Source organism: Paroedura picta, chromosome 2, assembly GCF_049243985.1.
Source record: "Paroedura picta isolate Pp20150507F chromosome 2, Ppicta_v3.0, whole genome shotgun sequence".
Classification (NCBI taxonomy): domain Eukaryota; kingdom Metazoa; phylum Chordata; class Lepidosauria; order Squamata; family Gekkonidae; genus Paroedura; species Paroedura picta.
The window spans coordinates 171,731,622-171,753,254 of NC_135370.1; the positions used below are offsets into that span (position 1 = coordinate 171,731,622).

At 47.6% G+C, this 21,633-nt stretch overlaps 1 protein-coding gene and 1 long non-coding RNA gene across 5 annotated transcripts in view; one reads left to right on the forward strand and one right to left on the reverse strand.

Moving 5' to 3' along the window:
- Positions 1-2,677: 2,677 nt before the first annotated feature.
- On the reverse strand, positions 2,678-6,829 carry LOC143830807 (uncharacterized). Of its 2 annotated transcripts, none has more exons than XR_013228602.1 (4): positions 6,425-6,829; positions 5,929-6,002; positions 4,506-4,576; positions 2,678-3,627 (listed from the first exon to the last, which is right to left on the reverse strand). It is a non-coding gene; the product is annotated as an uncharacterized LOC143830807 (long non-coding RNA). The 2 variants fall into 2 exon arrangements; XR_013228603.1 differs by having other exon boundaries at positions 5,911-6,002.
- A 5-nt stretch (positions 6,830-6,834) lies between these two features.
- CLBA1 (clathrin binding box of aftiphilin containing 1) overlaps positions 6,835-21,633 on the forward strand; it is a 31,674-nt gene continuing 16,875 nt past the window's right edge. Inside the window, exons 1-3 of one of the 3 annotated variants that reach the window (XM_077323851.1) lie at positions 6,835-6,971; positions 15,836-16,608; positions 19,382-19,530. In XM_077323851.1, coding sequence (XP_077179966.1) covers positions 16,129-16,608; positions 19,382-19,530 — 629 coding nt within the window. In that variant the 5' untranslated portion in view covers positions 6,835-6,971; positions 15,836-16,128. Of the gene's footprint in view, positions 7,124-15,576; positions 15,645-15,835; positions 16,609-19,381; positions 19,531-21,633 lie in introns of those variants that run through there. The other 2 variants (XM_077323850.1, XM_077323852.1) reach the window with 2 other exon arrangements.

Genomic DNA, 21,633 nt, shown 5'->3' on the forward strand with positions numbered 1-21,633 from the left:
TGGAAGGTCCCGCAGGGCCCACAGCTCTCCCGGGAGCTCATTCCACCAGACGGGGGCCAGGACAGAAAAGGCCCCGGCCTTGGTCGAGGCCAGGCGTGCTTCCCTAGGGCCGGGAACGACCAACAGGTTTTCTCCCGCAGAACGTAAAGCTCTGCGGGGGGCATAGGGCGATAAGCGGTCCCTCAGGTATGTGGGTCCCAACTCGCGTAAAGCCTTGATTGATAGATAAATAAATAAACAAACAAACAAATAAATAAATAAATAGCAGGCGAAAAGAGCCAGAGTCCAGGAGCACCTGAAAGTCTAACAAAATTTGTGGCAGGGGAGGAGTTTCCAAAAGTCACGGATCACTTCCAAGATGGATCGCCCTGTTAGGCTGTCTGTAGCAGGAGAAAAGAGCCAGAGTCCAGGAACACCTGAAAGACTAACAAAATCTGTGGCAGGGGTGGAGCTTTTGTGAGTCTCTGTTCTGAAGATGAGAGCAGTGACTCACAAAAGCTCCTACCCTGCTGAGCATTTTGTTAGCCTTGAAGGCGCCTCTGGACTCTTGCTCTTTATCCCACGGCATCTCCCTCCTTCAGGCTGCTACAGCACACCCCTCCAACCTTTCAAAGACATCCCTCCTTCTTTCAAGCAGCAGCTTTGCTTTCACGCCGAGGTTGCTTCCTTAGCTCCTCCTCGTAAGGCACACGGCTGAAGGCCCTTCTCCCCGCCCCGGCAGCGTACATGGCCTGAAAAAGCCAGTTCTGTCCGGGCTTCAAAAGCAGGGTGCGACCGCCAAGCGTGCTCGATGAATTAATTTTAGAACTGCTTCATCTCTGAAACCAAAACCTCTGCAGAAGCGGAGAGGCGGACCACCCCGGAAGAGCACTTTAAACACCCGCTCCAATTTTCCCCAAAGGCACCAAAGAGATGGTGTTTTTGCCAGAGACGGGTACCCGAAGCGCGGGACTGTTGGGCATGAAAGCAGAGGAGAATGTGGCTGCTTTGTCCTGAGCTGACCTGGGCAGGCAGCCGCTGCTTCTCCCGCTGCTGCTGTGGCACACAGTGCCCCAGTGCGCTGGCATGCTGCCCGGGGAACACTGAACGCTTCGTTCCCCTCCTCCAACTAAGCCTTTTTCTTTTTTTTTTCTTCTTTTCCCCACCCGCTGGCACTGGAGAGCAAGGCAACGAAGGAACCTTCTTCGCTTCCAGCCCAGTGGCAGAAACATGGATTAACACAAACGTGCACAAATAAAGTCGCGTTCAGCTTTCACCTCGGGAGAGCGGCCCGAATGCACTGCCCGGAAGGCCAGGGTTCAAAACAAATGTTCCTTTTAGGATAGGGTCTAATACAGAAGCTCTCCTGCACCATTGCTAACTTGAGGTTGGGAAACTCGTGGAGATTTGGAGGTGGAGCCTGGGGAAAGGAAGGGCCTAGGAGAGGTATAGTTCAATGCAATCCACCCTCCCGTATAGCCGGTGCCTCCAGGGGAACTGATAGCTATTGTCCGGAACGCAGTCGTAATCCCAAGGACTCTTCATGTCCCACCTAGAAGCGGGCTACCCTAACTGTGGGACTGGGTTGCCAACTTCCAGGTGGGGCCTGAAGAGCTCCCAGAATTGCAATAGATCTCCAGGCTACAGGGATCTGTACGCCGGCCCTGAGGGATTCGTCAGCTTTCCTCAGGGCCTGCAAGATGGAGCTCTTCCGCCAGGCATGTGGTTGAGGCCAGAGCAGCTCCCGGTGCTGTCAGCTGTGGATCTCTGGCTGAAACCAACAAAGTCCCTTGCTCCCAGATAGAGAGTAATAGACCCTTGCTGAACACGGGGAGGGGAGTGGGTTATATATATTAGCGATCCCCAACCTGTGGGCTGCAGACCACCTGTGATCCTTCGACTAACTGGAGGTGGGCTGCAAAGGACGCCTTCTCCCCCCCCCCCGGCCCTTTACTTCATCCCCCCCCCCCCCGACCCTTTACAACACACTTCGGGTGTCATTGTATCCCATCACTCCCAGATGGGACTATCTCGTTGCAGAGAAACAAGCTCAGGGTTCCCATTGATTTGTCATTGTCATGAGTTAAAATTTCCATGAAAATAAAATGTTCCTTATGTTCATTGTTGTGGCGTGTCTGTATCTTATTTTGAAGGGATGTTTAAACATTACCACAGCGATCAGAGAGCCTTAGGGCAGTGGTTGAGAGTAAACTACCCCCCCCACCGGGCCTGTCAAGAATTGAGTGGTGATAAAAAGGTTGGGGACCACTGATATATATTATCCGCCATCGTGATGTTGTTTTTTAAATACTTTTAAAATGTGGTTTTATGGGATTTTATTGTACTTGTGAATCTTTGTAAACCGCCGCGAGACATTTGAGAGCGGCGGTATATAAATAAATTAATTAATAATAATGTTTTTAAACATGAGTGGTGATAAAAAGGTTGGGGACCACTGATATATATTATCCGCCATCGTGATGTTTTTTAATTACTTTAATGGGGTTTTATGGGATTTTATTGTACTTGTGAATCTTTGTAAACTGCCGCAAGACATTTGAGCAGCGGTATATAAATAAATAAATAAATAATGTTTTTAAACAATGTCCTTTCTTGAGTTTACTTTTGGTTTATTACATTCCAAGGACGTCAGCCAGAACGGTTTTCCAGAACGGTTTTCCGTTATCTATTATCTTTTCCTCAGTGGCAAGTCCTCAATACAAGTAGTAATATAAATAGGTCAACGGCTCAAAATAGTACGGAGATCCTGGTCCAAAAGACAAGGTCCCCCTTGTAAGCCGTGGCTAGTTTGGGTAGTAAAATCTTCCAGGTGGGGCCTGAAGATCTCCCAGAATTGCAAAAGATCTCCAGGCTACCGGGATCCGTTTCCCTAAAGAAACAACTGGTTTGTAGGGGGGATGTTGGATCAGTGAGTTCAGAGACCATCCGGGCACTGGGAGTTCATTTCAGCTCTTTATTGTGACCCCAGCATGACAGTGCAAGAAGCAACTGAACTAAAACTGAACTAGAGAAACTTCACAAAACCCCCAATTTATACACAACGACAGAACAAAAGAGCTTCCTGCCAGGACGCACTGTTGATCAGTTTCACTTTGAACTGACTGGATCTGGCAGGCAGGATCCGACCAAGCGCCGGTCTATCAAATTCTCGGGATTACAGTTTGAGATCCAACTTAAGTTTGAGATCCAACTTATGATGGCAAAAAGCTTTATTCAGAACGAGTTCCTAGGTATAAAACCTCGTTTTTGTATTTTACTTCCTCAGTAAACTGATTTCTGAATTGGTTTTTTTTCCAGAGGTACAAAGTCTTCAACCCACTACCTAATTCTTACATTTTATATACCTTATATTTTATATTTTAAGTCATATATAATTTGGGTCTATTAGTATCAAACGTCCATAAAGGTAACTATCTTATAAATGACCCCCCTGTTTATTTCTGTTTATTCATCTTCGGCTCACGGGTCGTCTCTGCTCGGATCTCAAACTCGGCAGGACTTACAGACACAACAGCAGACTCTATGACAACACGTTCTGATGCGCTCCATCTCCTCTCCAAGGCCCACCAACGCCAGGCTCCAACTCTAAATCTTCAGGAATTTCCCAACCCTGAGTTGGCAACCATACTGTAGATTCACAAGAATGCAGAGAGAGAGAGAGAGAGAGAGTGAGGGTACTGGTGTGGTACAACAGTTAAAGCTCTGGGTGATCCTAGTTCCAATTCTTCTTTGTGCTGTGATGTGGCTTTGGAGACAGACAAATATAAGAAGAAGAAAGAAGAGCTGCTTTTTATTCTATGCTTTTCATTTCCTGAAGGTCACAAAACGGCTTACAGTCGCTGACAACCTTCCCACAACAGACATCCTGTGAAGTAGGTGGGGCTAAGAGAACTGTGGATGAGCTATAGGGTTGTGAGTGTCCTTCAAAGTGCAGGGGGTTAGATTAGATGACCCAGGAGGTCCCTTCCAACTCTATGATTTTATGATTCTATGACTCCTGAGAACTGGGGGTTTTGTGTGTGTGTGTGTGTGTGTGTTTTTACAAATGGCTCCAAAATAGAAATCTCTGTGGCCTCCCATTCACAGGCCTAACATTGAACCTGCACTTTAGGTCTATAGTGTAAAAAGGCTTGAATAAGGATGAAATGGCACACATCACTCTTTTGTGAGAAATTGCATGCTTTCTCTCAAGAACCCTCCCTTTCCTAATTTTCTCTGATGGAGACAGAAAATTCCCCTAGCGATCAGTTTCAAATCTCTTGGGACCCTAGAACAATCCTGCTAATTTGGTGCAGAGAAAACAAAAGATATTTCTGCATCTCTCCAAACGATTCACAGGCAATAAATGTGCATATCTATCTCATTCATTGCACACATCTCTCACATCTTCCCTTGCTTTTCTGCACATAGAAATTTGTATTTTTGCACAGAAAACACAAGCTCTTGATGAATAATTCAGCATTACCCACTTCAACCACAACAACAGCAAAAAAAGAAAATCAAACCTTTTTACAAGAAGATACCAACAACGCCAGACCATCGAATGGAAAGCAGGAACCCAGATGAGGAAGGTAAACTTTAAAAAGGAAGCATAGCTCAATTGAACTCCCAAACCTCAGAACAAAGAATAAAATCTGCTTTTCAAATCATGTATAGCTCATAAACGTTTTCTGCCCTGTTATGGATAGTCTAGGGTAACGTCTTCACTACACTGGCTATAATTCAATGGCATCATCATCGTAATTTTTTTTAAAGTTTTCCATGACTTTAAGGTAGTCAAATACACTGGTGTTCCAGTCCCACTGATTTTTTTAAAGTTGCTGTGTATATGCAAATAGTTGGAATGGGTCATTTTTACCTACAGGGGAGTGCACAGCAAATTAGGGTGATACAATCGACTGTCTTATATTTTTGCCTTGGCATCTTTGACACAGAAGAAGAAGAAAGCTGGTTTTTATACCCCACTTTTCACTGCCCGAGGGTGTGTCAAAGAAGCTTACAATTGCTTTCCCTTCCTCTCCCCACAACAGACACCCTGTGAGGTAGGCATGGCTGAGACAGCTCTGACAGGGCTGCTCTGTGAGAACTGTACTACCAGGACTATGACAAACCCAAGGTCACCCAGCTGGATGCATGTGGAGGAGCAGGGAATCAAACCCAACTCACCAGATTAGGTGCTGCCACTCTGAACAACTACACCACACTAGAGCTCCAAAAAGTTTGTTTCCTTTTAAACTAATTAACAAAGTATATTTGTTGCTTCTGTCCAATATCTAAAAACCAAATTAGATAACTTTTCATAGATTCCAGCTCTTATCAAACTCACCTCACTGAATGTACCTATCGTTTCACCCCAAATTGCCTCTTTCAGTAGGTTGGTAGCATGTTAAAAGCTGCCTCAGCTAAAGTGAATAGTGTAAAGAAGACAAATTGGGCTTTGTGTGTTTAATTGGTATGCCCCAGTGCTGCTTAAGGGCACAGAAGCCAGGCCGTATTTTAAAATAATAACTAGTTTTAAATAACTAGCAGTGTTAAATGTTTGTGCAAGATATGACCCCATCTTTGTGTATGAACAATGGCCCCATTTCTCTGATCTCCTGTGTCTACTGCAATTTGTGTGCCTTTTCCAGTTGCCAAATCCTCCAGGTTGCTAGCAGGGGGTGGGGGGTGGGGTAGGGTTTCCAGGGGTGGGAGTGGAGCCTGGGAAGGTCAGGGACCTCATTGGGGTACAAAACATGCATTTTCTCCAAGGGAACTGATCTCTGTAGATTGGAGACGAGCTATAATTCCAGGGGATCCCCAGGTCCCACCTGGAAGTTGGCATCCTTAGTGCATATACTTTTGCAGATGTTTAAACATTCTCTGCAGGCTGTGTCCTAGTTCTTAGAAAACAGCAAAACACCAACTTACAGTTTGTCCCACACAAACCTTTCTTGAGTCTTTATGTCTTTTATTTTTAATTCTGTGCAATTCCACTCACTTGGAGGACAGCACTGAGATACCTAGACAAAACAGAAAAGCAAAGCAAAGGTTTTGGAGGGGCTTACAGCAGTTTTGTAAAATAATATCCAAATACAAAATACACATAAAATCTAAAAATGACAAGCTTGCTTTTGTCAAAAGGCACAGGAGAGGATTAAACAAAGCTGGCAAGTCTATTCAAACTATTTCTGTGCACACTCCTGGCAAGGCTGCTGGCCTTCGCTCACACAAATTTGCCCTTTGCATGCTGGTGAAAGCTGCACCTGTTGGCTTTCTGCCTTTTGTACAGCTTTGTCAACGGCACCCTGCCGGCTTTCCTTAGCCAACTATTTATCACCACCTTTTGATCCTATCCTTTCTTCAAGGCATTCAAGAGGGGCCTCTCCCCTCCATGCTATCTTCACAACAACCCTGTGAGGTAGGCTAGGCTAGGCTGCCTGACCTAAATCCACCAGCGACTCTCCCAAAGGAAAACTCCACTTCTCAGGGGCAGCATTTATTCTCACTTGTCATTATGGTTAGTACTATTTATGCACCGCTCGGCCAAACGGAGGCCGCAGAGAAGCGTTGCCATGGAGCTGACAACCAACCCGCCAAGCCCCGCCCACGAGGTTGTTGAAACACGCCCCCATTTTCTATCGAGTCGCGGCGCGCCAGGCGCCGGAACGCTGGGCGGCCCAAAGCCACGCCCCTCCACAGCAAACGTTAGAAGACGTTAGAGCCGGAGAGGTACAAACTGCCAACAAGCCACGCCCCTCATGTTTGCATCGTTCCAGCCCGCAACCTCCTCAGCCACGCCCACCGGCTCCCAGCGCGGTCTCCACCAATGAAACCGCGCGAGTCACTCCGAGCCCGCCTCTCAGCCGAAAACCAGCCAATCCGGGGTCCAGGGTACGCAGCGGCCGGCACCTGCCGTTCGCCCCGCCCCTCTTCTCCTTTCCAGTCGGAGCCGCTGCCGTTGAGGGAAGAAGGTGCGCCGGGCGCTGCGGGTAAGGTCGGGGCTCCCCCCCCCCATAGCCTCTGCCTTCGCGGCCTCCCCTCGGCGCTGGTTCTCCGTTGCCCTGCCGGCTCGGGAGCGTCTTTGTCGGGGCCGTTGCTGCTTCGTGGGGAGGGATGCTGAGGAGGAGTCAACAGGCGACAGGTAAGCCGCGTGTGAAGAGCCACGGCAAGCCGGGGTTCAAAGGAGCGAAGTTTGGGTCCTCTGGGCTCAGAATGCCGAAAGGGCTTTTTTTTTTCTTTTTTTTTTTTGGTACAACAGCCCTGTCAGGTTGGCCGGTAGTCTCTTCATGTGTGGGGTTGCCAACCTCCAGGTGAAGTGTAGAGATCGCTGGGAATCTGGAACTGGGGGGTCTTCAAGCAGTGGCTGCACAGGTACGTCAACAGGGATGCTTTAGGCTGATGCTGCGTTGGACGAGATGGCCTGCATGGCCCCTTCCTACTTTAGGATTCTTATCCAGGATGTTTTAGGCCAGGGGTAGTCAAACTGCGGCCCTCCAGCTGTCCGTGGACTACAATTCTCATGAGCCCCTGCCAGCGCTGGCGGGCTCATGGGAATTGTAGTCCACGGACAGCTGGAGGGCCGCAGTTTGACTACCCCTGGTTTAGGCTGATCCCGCGTTAAGCAGGGGGTTGGACTAGATGGCCTGTATGACCCCTTCCTACTCTAGGATTCTTATCATGGATGCTTTAGGCTGATCCTCTGTTGAGCAGGGGGTAGGACTGCAACACTATGCCTCTATTCTATGAAATATAGTTGATCTCTAGACTATCGAGGTCTGTTCCACTGTAGGAAATGTTGGCTTTGAAAGATGGTTCCTATGGAATTATTGAATCGTAGAGTTGGAAGGGACCATATGGGCCATCGAGTCCAGCCCCCTGCTCAATGCAGGATCAGCCTACTTGGTTGAGATACCTCCGTTCCCCAGACATTGCCCTCCCAAAGCTCTGCCTCCAGCTCTCCGTGGGTTTCCTAGCATAGAGTGGACAACTGTACTGCAGAGCTAGCTTGGTGTAGTGGTTAAGAGCGGCAACCTCTAATCTGAGGAGCTGGGTTAGATTCCTTGTTCCTCCATATGCAGCCAGCTGGGTGATCTTAAGCTCATCACAGTTCTGATAGAGCTGTTTTTGCAGAGCAGTTTCTTTCAGAGTTGTCTCAGCCTCACCTCCCTCACAGGTTGTTGTGGGGAGAGGAAGGGAAGGCGATCGTAAGCTGCTTTGAGACTCCTTCAGGTCATGAAAAGCAGTGCATAAAAACCAACTCTTCATTTTATTGTTTCATTATTTATTTTGTTCTTTCTACACAGGTTGGAGGTGGAAAGCATTTAATTATCCCCTTTTCTCCTAGAGGTCAAGGTGGCTTATGTAGTTCCTCCTCCATTTTACTTTCACGACAACCCCCGTGAGGTAGGTGAGGCTGAGAAAGTCAGGCAGTGGCTTAGTGCTTTCCATGCTGAACTCCAATTCCTCAATGTTTCTAGCTAAAAAGGAGCAGATAGCGTGTTATGGGATCAAATAGTGTTACCATTGATGGATTCAGTGGTCCTCCTTTGCATAAAATACCTTAATGTGCTCTTATGAGTGTATGACTGGCCCATGGTCTGCTGATCAGAGTTGGGATATAAACCTGGGTCTTCCAGATTTTGCCTGACCTGGATAGCCCAGGCTAACCTCCTTTCATCAGATCTCAAAAGCAAAGTAGGGTTGGCCTTGGTTAGTATTTACATGGGAGACTGCCAAAGAAGTCCTGGGTTTGCAATGTCAAATCACCGCGGAATGTCTCATGCTTTGAAAGCCCTACAAAGCTGCCATAAGTCATCTGCGCCTTGACAGCAAAAAGGCAAGTGTCTGGGTCTTAATTCTTACCACTTCCCCAAACTGCCTTTGAGGTTGACTGAGAACAGATTGCTTAATGCTGCCTGGATGAACTCTTTGCTGAAGTGACATTTAAACCAGTCATCTCTTTGCACAGCTCAGGCTGTTACTTGTTACGTTATTAATGCCTAATACTTGGTACTTATTTCTCAGTGTAATATTTGTGACTGTTGTAGCACTTTCCCCAAATGTTCCAGTCAGTGGTATAACTGAGAGCTATGATGCTGGTGATTGCGTCTTGCTAAGAATCCCTAGTTATGTGGCGGTCACCAGCCCTCTGCTATGTGAAGTGATAATTCTGGCCTGTTTTATGGGACTGTTGTAAGAATTATTGTGGAAATTGCCTCCATACTAGGATAAAACTGTTCGTAGTCTTCCCCCCCCCCCCCATGGCATATTGCCAAGTAACTCTGGAAGTCCATAGTTTTAAAATGTCCCATTTTATGATTTAAAACCACGGGAGTAAAATATCAGACTCTTTCTTCAACTTGAACTTGATTTTATCATTTGAAAAGTATGAGGTTTTAACGTTTCCTTGAAATGAAACACAGGGCTGTTTTATAACTGCAATTGCAATATGTCTTCATACACGTCAAATAAGATGTTATAAAACAAGAATTGCAATTGTAGTGGGTTCAAGGCTGTAGAGAAATTTGAACTGGGGATTTTGGTTCAGTGAGTTCCTTTTTCTATTCACTGCACTTCTAATTTTGCATTTTGGCTCACCTAGCAATTAAAAACCCATGGTGAAGAATGAACAAAACTCCCAGAGTTCTTTTAAAAATGGTAAAGTTTTGATGGCTTCCATTTCTTTCTCAAGCGAACTTGAGGAAATCATCTGCTTCCTCCATCTTCACTCAACCGCTTTGGATTTTGTAATGCTAAATGCTGAAGGGAGTTTTTTTAAAGCACTTTCCTTGAGTTTTAATGAAGGTGACAGTAATCCTAAACAGAGTTATGTCCTTGTAAGTCCAGCAGTTGATTCAGAAGGGCCTAAGTCTATTTAGGGTTGCACTGTTGATCTCTCTCAGTCTACAAAAACAGTGTCAAACTTTTGATATCTTCAATCCCTTTCAAAATCAAAGTTGAGGAAGCCCTCTGCTTCCTCCACTTCCACCGCACAGCTGCTGGTATTGTAATGCTCCTGTGCAGGTCTGTGGCGCAACCTGTTTTGGGATACTGTGGACAGTTCTGGTCACTGTTTCTCAAAAAGGCTATTGCAAAGTGGAAAAAGTGCAGAAGAGGGCAACCAAGATGATTAAGAGGTTGGAACACCTTCCCTGCGAGGAAAACTTGAAGAGTGTGGGACTTTACAGTTTAGAATGGAGATGACTAAAGGGGGGGGCATGATAGAGGTTTTTTGCACACAGTTGGCAAAGTGAACTTTTCTCCCTCTCCCAAAATATGAGAACTTGGGGGCGTTCAATGAAGCTGACGGGCAGTAGGTTCAGGACAAACAAAAGGGAATATTACTTTACACAGAGAGTGATGGAAATGTGGAATTCACTGCAAGAGGATGTTGTGATGGCCACAGGAACAAAGAGCTTGAAAAGGGGATTAGAGAGATTTATGGGGGATGAGTGTACTGATGGCTACTAGCCACGGTTACTGAGGGAATCTCCACCTTCAGAAGCACTAAACCTCTGAATTCCAGAGCCAGGATGCAACACCAGGGGAAGGCCTCAACCTCTGTTAACTGGTTGGCTGCTGTGTGAGACAGGATGCTAGACTAGATGGACCCCTGGTCTGACCCAGCAGGGCTCTGTTCTTAGGAAGGCCTCAGCCTCTCTGCCCTGTTGCTGGCCCTCCAGAGGAACTGGCTGGCCCCTGTGTGAGACAGGAGGTTGGACTGGATGGACCCCTGGTCTGACCCAGCAGGGCTCTCCTGATGTTCTTAGGAAGGCCTCGGCCTCTCTGCCCTGTTATGGGCCCTCCAGAGGAACTGGCTGGCCCCTGTGTGAGACAGGAGGCTGGACTGGATGGACCCTGGTCTGACCCAGCAGGGCTCTCCTGACGCCCTTAGGAAGGCCTCGGCCTCCCTGCCCTGTTGTTGGCCCTCCAGAGGAACTGGCTGGCCACTGTAAGAGACAGGAGGCTGGACTAGATGGACCCCTGGTCTGACCCAGCAGGGCTCTCCTGATGTTCTTAGGAAGGCCTCAGCCTCTCTGCCCTGTTGCTGGCCCTCCAGAGGAACTGGCTGGTCCCTGTGTGAGACAGGAGGCTGGACTAGATGAACCCCTGGTCTGACCCAGCAGGGCTCTTCTGATGTTCTTAGGAAGGCCTCGGCCTCTCTGCCCTGTTGTTGGCCCTCCAGAGGAATTGGTTGGCTCCTATGTGAAACAGGATGCTGGACTAGTCTGGTCTGGTCCTGCAGGGCTGTTCTTATGTTCTTACATACATCATTAGGAAGGCATCCTTTCTCTTGCCATACAGGGACTGTGTGTGAACCCTAGCAGGTTTATGAGTGTGAAAGGTAAATTTTACTGAAATAAATTTTTAAATAAAGAAAAAGGGAATTAGAGTGTGGCGAGCACTGGCATGAATCCAAATTTCCTCTTATTAGCAAACCATTAGGCAGCTGATGGCACTGGGAACCCGAAAGCCTTGTGACTGGCAGTGAAAGGGCACGTTCAACCCTCTTTTATTATAGTACACGTCCCTGCCCCCATCCACTGAGGATGCGCTTCTTCAGTTTTCTCTTCTAAACACCTCCAGTACGACTCAATTAAATGTTAGAACTGGTGTTACTTTGAAACGGGAAGTGTTAATTCCTGCAGATCAAGTGGCACGTTAACATCTGGGCTGGAAGAAAGATTTCCTGTGCCTCGGATTCACCATCCCCCTGACCTGGATAACCTGATCTCATCAGATCTCAGAAGCTAAGCAGTGCCAGCCCTGGTTAGTTCTTGGATCACCAAGGAAGGCCATTTGGTTGAGGCCAGGTTGGAGACGGGGTTAATAAGATCAGATCCCCCCCTTCTAGTTGAAACTCCCCCCCCCCCCGCCAACATCGCCTGGTGACATCTGCTGGAACATCACAACTGGGAACAGAAGGGCTGAGGAACTGAGGGATTAGGGGATATATATTGTTGCTGCCATCTGTTATATTGTTTGTTGTACGGGGATTGTATTTTACCATCTTAGGTTTTTAATGTAAACCACCATGGGGAAGCTGGTCCGAGAGTGGCGGTCTATAAGTCCAATTATAAATAATGGTCTAAACTAACCCAGTTGGATCAAGTGGGGCGGGCAGGGGCTGGCCAGCTCGTTAGCAGGCCCAGGACAGAGCTCCTTAGCAGACCCAGCCTAGCAGGGTGGAGGGCCCTCATTAGCAGGCCCAGCCCTAGTAGAGCAAGAGGCCCTCGTTAGCAGGCCCAACCTAGCAGGGCAAGAGGCCCTCGTTAGCAAGCCCTCCACCACAACAATTTGCCCAGGCCTCTCTCCCCTTACCTGCTGCTGGCTCCAGGCACTGAGACGCGTCTGAGAGCAAAGAGGCTAGAGTCCAGGGACGGAGGGCGGGAGCTGAAGGGGCAGGGCCAATCAAAGCTTTGCTGGCTGCACCCTGATTGGCCCTATTCCAACTTGGGCAGCCGGACACGTCCCACGCCCCCAGGCTGTTTCACAAATATATAGAGGAACCATGGATAAGGATTTTTATACTGCCCTCCCAGCACGCTGGGTTAATTTATAAGCAGTAAATCTTTCAGGATGATTCTGAGATAGAATATTGTCCCTGTGTGTGTTAACCAGAGGACTATTCCTCAGGCACACCTCGTCTCCCCCTCATGTTTGCTGGCAAATGCTAGGCACCCTGTGTTGGCGCTTTATTTTATCCATTTGATTTATATACCGCCCCTCACCGCGACATCTCAGCGTGGTGTGGGTGGATGCCCGCATGAGTCCGTCTTCCCTGCTGTGCTTTTAGTGGGCCAAGTTGGTAGCCACCTATGCTTCGTAGACTGCTGTGCTCAGAGGATGGGGAGATTCCTGCTATGTAAAACGCAAAGAGGAAGTGAAGCATCCTTTCAGCGTCAGCATTAGAAACCACAAGGGCTGGGGAGTTTCTGCTAAGGATCATAAGAACATTAAGACAAGCCATGCTGGATCAGGCCTGTGGCCCATGCAGTCCAGGGCTTGGTGTCACACAGGTGTCATCAGGAGATCCACCAGCAAGGCCAGGTGGTGTTGCTTTGATTTGTTCTCTTTTTTCCTTGAGATACGTTGATGTGCAGTATTGCTTTCTCTGTATTGCAAGGGTTTATTTTGCATATTTTTACCTATCCAGGATGCTTGTCTATGTGGGTAGACTATTACTGTGTACAGTAAATTGTGTGAAAAATGCGTTCACATGCATGCCTTTGGGATCCATTTTTAAATTAGAGCCTTCACAAGGAAATTCTCTCTTTGCACTCCCAATGAGTTCTGAGTGTCAGGCAAGTGGCCAAGAGCTTTTCTATCCAGTAAAGTTGTGAAGAAATTCGGCTTTAGCAGCCTACTTTATAGCTTGGTCTGTAACGTGAGATTTATCTTTGTCAAGCTCCGAAAATCTTTCTGTAATGCAGAGATTATTTGAATATACTGAATGGATCAAGCTTGCCTTCTAGAGCTGGTTTATTTAAATTGTTGCATAAGATTACGCCGGCTGATGCTATTGTTTCCTTAACAACATTGCCCCTTCGACATAGAATGAGAAAACAAACATTTAAAAGAAGTGCTTTCCCGTTGCCAATTCTGGCTTAATTCGTCTCTTTGTACTTTAAGAGGCTTATAGGAAAAGCAGTTACTTAAAGTAAACAATTGGGTGGGCAGTCCTTTTCGCTCACGGAAAGCTTGGCGACATTGCACGCTTCATCGTGGTGCCAGTTGAATTGCCGTAGAATTATTTCCCCTAATGGCAAAGATTTCACACGAACCTGCCTTATCCTGAATCAGGCTCTTGGCCCATCAAAGTCGGTATTGTCTGCTCAGCAGCTCTCCAGGGTCTCAGGCGGAGATCTTTCCCATCATCTCCTGCCCGGTCCTTTTAAATGGAGAATGGTTATAACAGTGTGCATGCTGGGTCAAAATTGTAGTCCATGGACATCTGGAGGGCCGCAGTTTGACTACCGCTGGTCAAAAGGTTGAAAAAGGCATGGTTACCAGAAGTGTACTGCGTCTTGATAGACCTTTTCAAAATAGAAAGGGCGGAATGCTTCCTCTTTAATAGGCTCATAAGAACATAAGAGCCCCACTGAACAAATCAATGGCCAGGCCGTTCCTCTGGAGCAGTGGTTCTCAACCTGGGGGTCCAGACCCCTTTGGGGGTCGAACCACCCATTCACAGGGGTCGTGGCAGGGCAAGCAGCTTGGCGGGGGAACACCCATCCACACAACAGCCTTGCAGGGTAGATTGAGATAGAGCGGTCGTCTGTCTGGAGCAGCGGAGAAGAGCAAGATCGGCATGGTAGGACAAGAGGCAGAACTGAACTGAGACACCCGGGAGTGGGGGGAACAATTTATATACAATCATGAACAATGGATCTTCATGCCATTGAGAGCCAGCTTGGTGTAGTGGTTAGGAGTACGGACTTCTAATCTGGCATGCCGGGTTCGATTCTGCGCTCCCCCACATGCAACCAGCTGGGTGACCTTGGGCTCGCCACAGCACTGATAAAACTGTTCTGACCCGAGCAGTGATATCAGGGCTCTCTCAGCCTCACCCACCCCACAGGGTGTCTGTTGTGGGGAGAGGAAAGGGAAGGCGACTGTAAGCCGCTTTGAGCCTCCTTCGGGTAGGGAAAAGCGGCATATAAGAACCAACTTCTTCTTCTTCTTCTTGATCAGTTTCGGTTTAATTTCTGTGAAAGAACGCTTGCATAATTTTATGGTTGGGGGTCACCACAATATGAGGAACGGTATTAAAGGGCCGCGGCATTAGGAAGGTTGAGAACCACTGGTCTAGAGGGTCAGCAGCAGAGCATAGAGTCCAAAGCCTTCTCCTGTTGTTGCCTCCTGGCTCTGGGATTCGGAGTTTAGTGCCTCTGAATGTGGAGGTTCCCCTTAGTGACTGTGGCTAGTAGCCAGTGACGGATTTATATGCCTCCCTCATCCCCTTTAAAAGCTGCTTGTTCCTGTGGCCATCGCTATATCCTCTTGCAGCGAATTCCACATTTGCCTCACCATGTAAAATAGTATTTCCTGTTCTGTATTAGAGTCTGGTACCGTCACTGAATTGCAGTTCTAGGAAGCTTGGAGCGTGGGGCCAGGAGACGACGGCCTCCTGAGCTGCTTCGCATTTGTACTGCAGCTAGGAGTCCTCGTGCCGTACACTCAGGAGGGGTTTAAACAAATGTTTTCCCACCATGCACCCTTTCTCCAAGGATGTATGGTCCTTACAGCTCCCTCTGTTTAAGCCTTGCAATGACCCTGCAAGAGAAGTTAGTTAGGTTGAGAGCTAGTGTCTGTCTTGGGATCATCCAATGAGCTTCATGTCTGAACTGAGATTTGAACCCAGACCCTGTCCTCAGTACTAATGAGACACTCTAACCACTGCACTTCACTGGCTCTTCTTAAATTTAGGCCAGACTGAGGCTTGTATGTATGCAGAGTGGAATGGCAAACCTTTCTTTTGAGTTACATGACTGACCCCCTATTCCATCCTGAAGTGTGTGTTTTTGAAAAAAACTTCCTTGAGTTTAAAAAAGAGCTTGCCCACGATGGCAGGAAGGGCTGCTATTTGGGAAGGTCAGGTGTGAAAGCTTCCTTAATTGGGCAGGTGGAACTAGTTCCGGAGCTACCGGGTCCTGGATACAGTAAGTAAAACTGTCGAAAGTTGTCTTTTTTTTTTCTTCAGAATGCTTCTGTTCCTTTAAGTACCTCCCACTGGAATGTGTTTGTCAGATTGCGAACATTTTTCCCCCCTTGCCCAATAGCTTATCTCCTCTAAGCTTTCCCCACAGTATTATCAGAGTGGCCTTTCGTTATAACCCTTCTCTTCTTGTAGACTGAAATCCAAATTCCTTGGCGTATTTAATTGAAGGACAAGCTTCTAACAAAAGGGCGCTGACATCTGAATGGGAAGGAAGTGAGATTGAGGAACAAGCACGGCTTTGATGACTTGGGGAGATGCTGAAGGGCGCGCTTGTTCGGTGCGGTAACATTATTTCAGAACCCTGACGACAGAGCGAAGAGCTCCGTGATGTTTTCGGAACATTAACATCTCTCTCCTTGCCCTGCCGGCCATGCTTTCTGGCTCCTTGGGTCTGTTTTCATGAGCGGTTCGCCCAGAACAGAAAAATGCAGGAACCAAATTTGGTGGCAGTGCCTAGCAGCGGAGGAATCTCGAACCGGCCACTTTTAAAGCATTTGTCAGCAGAGACGTGCAACCTCTCGCCCCCTGAAACCAGTGAGGGGGCTGACAGATCCCACCTCGGTCCAAATCGAAAGGTCGGTGACCTCTTTGAACTGGAAACGGTTCAGGGAAACCTTCCCAGCGAGGATGGCGAAGGGGGAAACGACGCAGCCTCTCCGGAGAGTCTTCCCGATGCTCTCGCCACGGAAAGTGGCAGCGCTTGGGGCGATTTTGAAGGTTTCAGCGAGGTCAAGTCGGAGAGCCAGAGCGCTGTCCCAGAGTCTTTGGAGAATTTAAACGGGGAACAGCCTTCTACAAAAGGGACAGCTGTCAGTGATAAACACTGTACTAACTCCTGCGGGCAGATCTCTTTCAAAACAGCTGGACAGAACCGAAGAGATGCTTTCCCTAACGCTCCGATGCAGGTATGTGTTTGGAGAACAGTGAGTACCCCTCTCTGCTCAATCCCGCTCTCCTGCCGAAAAACCTTGTTGCGGATGTGTTGCTTTCTGTGATGTCACCACAAGGTGTTTGGCAACCTGGAGTTAGGACAACACCTTGCTTCATTAGATGCAGTGCAGAACAGCCACACCTGTTCCCTCTCTCTGCCTCGTGGCATGTCAAAGTAGTTTCATAAAGGGGTGTAGCTAAGCAGGGGGAAAGCAGGGGGAAAAATTGTTCTCTTTAATATTTATTTTGAGATTTATGTCCTGCCCTATCTTTGGAAACTCAGGGTGGATGATGCAAAATAGATGTAAAATCCCCAGGTGGATGATGCAAAATAAATGTAAAATTCCAGCAATACAAAACAAGTTTAAATTGACCAATATTAGATTTGAAACTTTGAAAACACAGAATTGAATGTTAAAATTGCTTTGTCTCTCATGGGAAACAGGAGGGAGGGGGATCAGAAAAAAATAGCCGCAGAGGAGTTTTAGCTGGGTAGAGTCGGACAGAGAAGTCAGCGGCTCCCAGTGTTACTTCAGGCCTCAACCAAATTAGAACAATATACTTAAAATGCACATATTCAGATCAGTTCCCTTTCTTCTACTACTCCTGTCTCCCTGCGAGAATCTTACATTTTAAACCCGCTTTTGTCAGTTTCGTCTTTCTTAAACTAGACGACAGGTTGTCCAGTTAATAGTGTCTCCATACTAAACATGCAATAAATGAATTTCAAAGTGACCGGAAATGCATGCATGAATTATGGCAGAAGCAGTTTTTAAAAATTGTTTGGGTGGCGAATAGCAGTGGCCTTAGCCCATTTCAGACCTAATTGCCTGATTAAGTAATCCTTGGACAGGAAAGGTTTTGCATTAATTCCTGCGGAGCTACTTATACATGTAAGGATCAGATTTTTCTAGTTGTTGCATGTAAAAAAATCCACTAATTCGGAGGCTTTTGAACATCCAATCGTAGCCAAGCGGATATCTGAAAAGCCTACTTAAAAGTACAGTCTTGTGGTACATTGTTGTTTCCCGGAACCCTTTTCTCTCTTTCTTTCTCTGCCATTTAATGTGGCAACCTGTGCACCCTTGTTTACAACCATACATTACATCAGATGTAGTGCTACGAGTTCATTAGTGCAACTGTGTGGGTTGCCACGACTGAAAGGATTAAGTGGCAATACGGGCAAAAGAGCCTGAGGACTAAAGGTGAATAAGGAGAGAAAGGGCACCTGAAATCACATCAAGTGTGCTCAACCAGGGCTGAAAACGGTTGGAAAATGTGTGCGGCTAAGTCGTTTCGGCTCAACCGTAGTCGACATGCTGGTGGTGGAACGCAGAGATGTTTCCTTTGTTTCGATCTGCGGCTGCTACAATAGAGGTCTGTGTGTTTGACCTCCAGGACGTTCTAGGAAATCTAGGAGGCTGCTGTATTCAGAGAAGATAATTAGCAAGGTTGTGGCTGTCTGACCTTTCTGTAGAATCAGAAAATCTGCCAGAGAAGGTTCAAGAGAGTACAAGCTAATAGTGCGTAGGCCTGGTTCAGATGCCACAGTGGGTTAGACAAGACACAACGTTGGAAGTGAGCCGTAATTATGAAAGGTGTTTGTGTGTGTGTGTGTGTGTGGGGGGGGTAGTAAGGTTCTTGAAGGGACAGGTAGAAGAAGAAGAAGAAGAGTTGGTTCTTATATGCCGCTTTTCCCTACCCGAAGGAGGCTCAAAGCGGCTTACAGTCGCCTTCCCATTCCTCTCCCCACAACAGACACCCTGTGGGGTAGGTGAGGCTGAGAGAGCCCTGATGTCATTGCCCGGTCAGAACAGTTTTATCAGTGCCGTGGCGAGCCCAAGGTCACCCAGCTGGTTGCATGTGGGGGAGCGCAGAATCGAACCTGGCATGCCAGATTAGAAGTCCGCACTCCTAACCACTACACCAAACTGGCTCAGTAACGGAATATCTTTTATCGTTTCCTGGAGAATGGATGAGAAATACAGCCTATGTTGAATGTTTCAAGGCCAGGAGAAGATGAGCAGTTGATCAAATGATTCTGAGTTTCCTATTAGAGGTTGTATGAACATGTAGGGTGCAGGGAATCTTTCTATCTTCAAGGACACAAAGAGCCAGCGTGGTGTAATGGGGAGCCAGGTTTGAATTTCCCGACTTCTTCTTTACAAGAAGCCTGCTAGTGGTCCCCAACCTTTTTATCACCGGGGACCACTGAACGCTTGACAATTTTACTGAGGCCCACTGCCCTAACGCTCTCTGACTCTGGTCGCTATGGTAATGTTTAAACATCCCTTCAAAATAAGATACAGACACGCCACAACAATGAACATAAGGAACATTTTATTTTCATGGAAATTTTAACTCATGACAATGGCAAATCAATGGGAACCCTGAGCTTGTTTCTCTGCAATGAGATAGTCCCATCTGGGAGTGATGGGAGACAATGACACCCGAAGTGTGTTGTAAAGGGCCGGGGGGGGGGAGAAGGCGTCCTTCGCGGCCCACCTCCAGTTAGTCGACGGGCCACATATGGTCCGCGGCCCACAGGTTGGGGATCACTATGCTAGACAACTTTGGGCCAATCACAGTTCTGTCAGAACTCTCTCAGCGCCACCTGCCTCAAGAGATGTTTGTTTTGGGGACAGGAAGGGAAAAGCGAATGACCTATTTTCTTCTTTTTTTGGTGGGAGCTATATAACACATAATAATCAGCCTCAATGTATTAGGATTGCTTTCCTTTTATTCTAGGCTAGCCTCAGCTCTGAAGATGTTTTTAAACTCAGCTTTCCGGAAGTTCCTGTACCACAGTCCTCGGAGAACATAAGATGCTTGAATCAGATGCTCGATGCAAACACTGAAGATGTGGGCGTGCCCGAACATACAAAAATGCAACCTTGGTAACCATTTGAAATATTAGCTAATGCCTACCTGCCTGTCAGACGGTTCCTAAGCTGTTTGTGGCATGCAAATTGAAAGTCTTAAAAGTAATTGGTATGTTGATGAGCATTCATGCTGCATAGTTCTGTTTGTTTCTGGAATAAGAGGGGGGTTTTTAGTTAGAGGTGTGGGATATAGTTCTTTAGGATGGACGGGGACCCATTTGACTAACTGGCCGGTTCTTGTCAGTTTTCTACATGGTGTTTTTATTTTTGTTTCATTGTATAGTGTTAATTCTATCCCTGTTTGAGACATAGAAGCATGAGCCTGCGGACATCCTTTGTCGTCTAAACCACAAAATGGCTGCCTCAGGAGGCGGTGCCAACTGCAAAATGTCAGGGAGTAGTGAGGGTATGCCTAACTCTAGTAGTAACTCTTCAGAGTTCCGGGCAGGAGCTCAGTTTAACAGTATGCTTGGCGTAGTGGTTAGGAGATTTGGCTTCTAATCTGGTGAGCCAGGTTTAATTTTGCACTCCCCCACAAGCAGCCAGCTGGGTGACCTTGGGCTCACCACAGCACTGATAAAGCTGTTCTGACTAAGCAGTAATATCAGGGCTCTCTCCGCCTCACCTCCCTCACAGGGTGACTGTTGTGGGGAGAGGAAAGGGAAGGCGACTGTAAGCTGCTTTGAGATTCCTTCGGTAAAGAAAAGCAGCATATAAGAACAAATTCTTTTTCTTCAGTAATCTCAGGGTTGTGTCGGCCTCACCTCCCTCACAGGACGTCTGTTGTGGAGAGAGGAAAGGGAAGGCCAATGTAAGCTGCTTTGAGAAGGCGGTCAAATTGCACAACCCTATCATGGTGTAGTGGCTCAGAGCAGCTAATCTGGAGAGCCAGGTTCAATTTCCCCAGTCTTCCACATGCAGCCGGCTGGGTACATCTTAGGGCTGTCCTTGCAGAGCAGTTCTCCTGAGTTCCCTCAGACCCACCTATCTCACAAGGGTGTCTATTGTGGGGAGAGGTGTTCATAAGCCACTCAGGGACACCTTCAGGTAGTGAAAAGTGTGGTGTTAAAAAGAGAGCTCTTCTTATGTAGTACTACGGTGCTTGAGGGGGGTTTTGTCACTTCTTCAGCTTTGCAGTCAGATAGGAAAATCTGCTGTAAGAGTTGCTGGGTGGGAGTCAGTCCTAAATAGCTGTATAGGTAAAGGTTTCACCTGTGCAAGCACCGGGTCATGTCTGACCCTTGGGGTGACGCCCTCTAGAGTTTTCATGGCAGACTCAATACGGGGTGGTTTGCCAGTGCAATTAGTCATTACCGTTTACTCCCCCAGTCATTACCGTTTACCCCCCAGCAGCAAGCTGGGTACTCATTTTACCGACCTCGGAAGGATGGAAGGCTGAGTCAACCTTGAGCCGGCTGCTGGGATCGAACACCCAACCTCATGGACATAGCTTCAGGCAGCATGTCTGCTGCTTGCCACTCTGCGCCCCAAGAGGCTCTAAATAGCTGTATAGGGTCAAGTTATTCTGAGGCTGCTAAGTTCACTATTGGAGTTTTGGAAGGACGGCTTGTACTGTCGAGCCCAACACTGAAGTCTTAAAAAGCGCTATATCCCCACAGAGCTGTTGGGGGGTTGTGGTGGGGCAGGGGTGGGGCACGCTGGCCAGCAGTTTGATCTTCTTCAGGCCCCTACCCTCCAGTAACTGAGAGCCAGTTTGGTGTAGTGGTTAGGAGTGCGGACTTCTAATCTGGCATGCCAGGTTCGATTCTGCACTCCCCCACATGCAACCAGCTGGGTGACTTTGGGCTCGCCACGGCACTGATAAAGCTGTTCTGACCGAGCAGTGATATCAGGGCTCTCTCAGCCTCACCCACCCCACAGGGTGTTTGTTGTGGGGAGAGGAATGGGAAGGCGACTGTAAGCCATTTTGAGCCTCCTTCGGGTAGGGAAAAGCGGCATATAAGAACCAACTCTTCTTCTTCTTCTAACAGGCCTGTATTTCTTTATTTCTTACATTTTTAAGAAATACGCCTCAGGCCAGTTCCCAGGGAACACGAAGTCTAACATGACATACACCGTGTGAATTGAAGTAACTGCATCAATATCAACAACAACAAC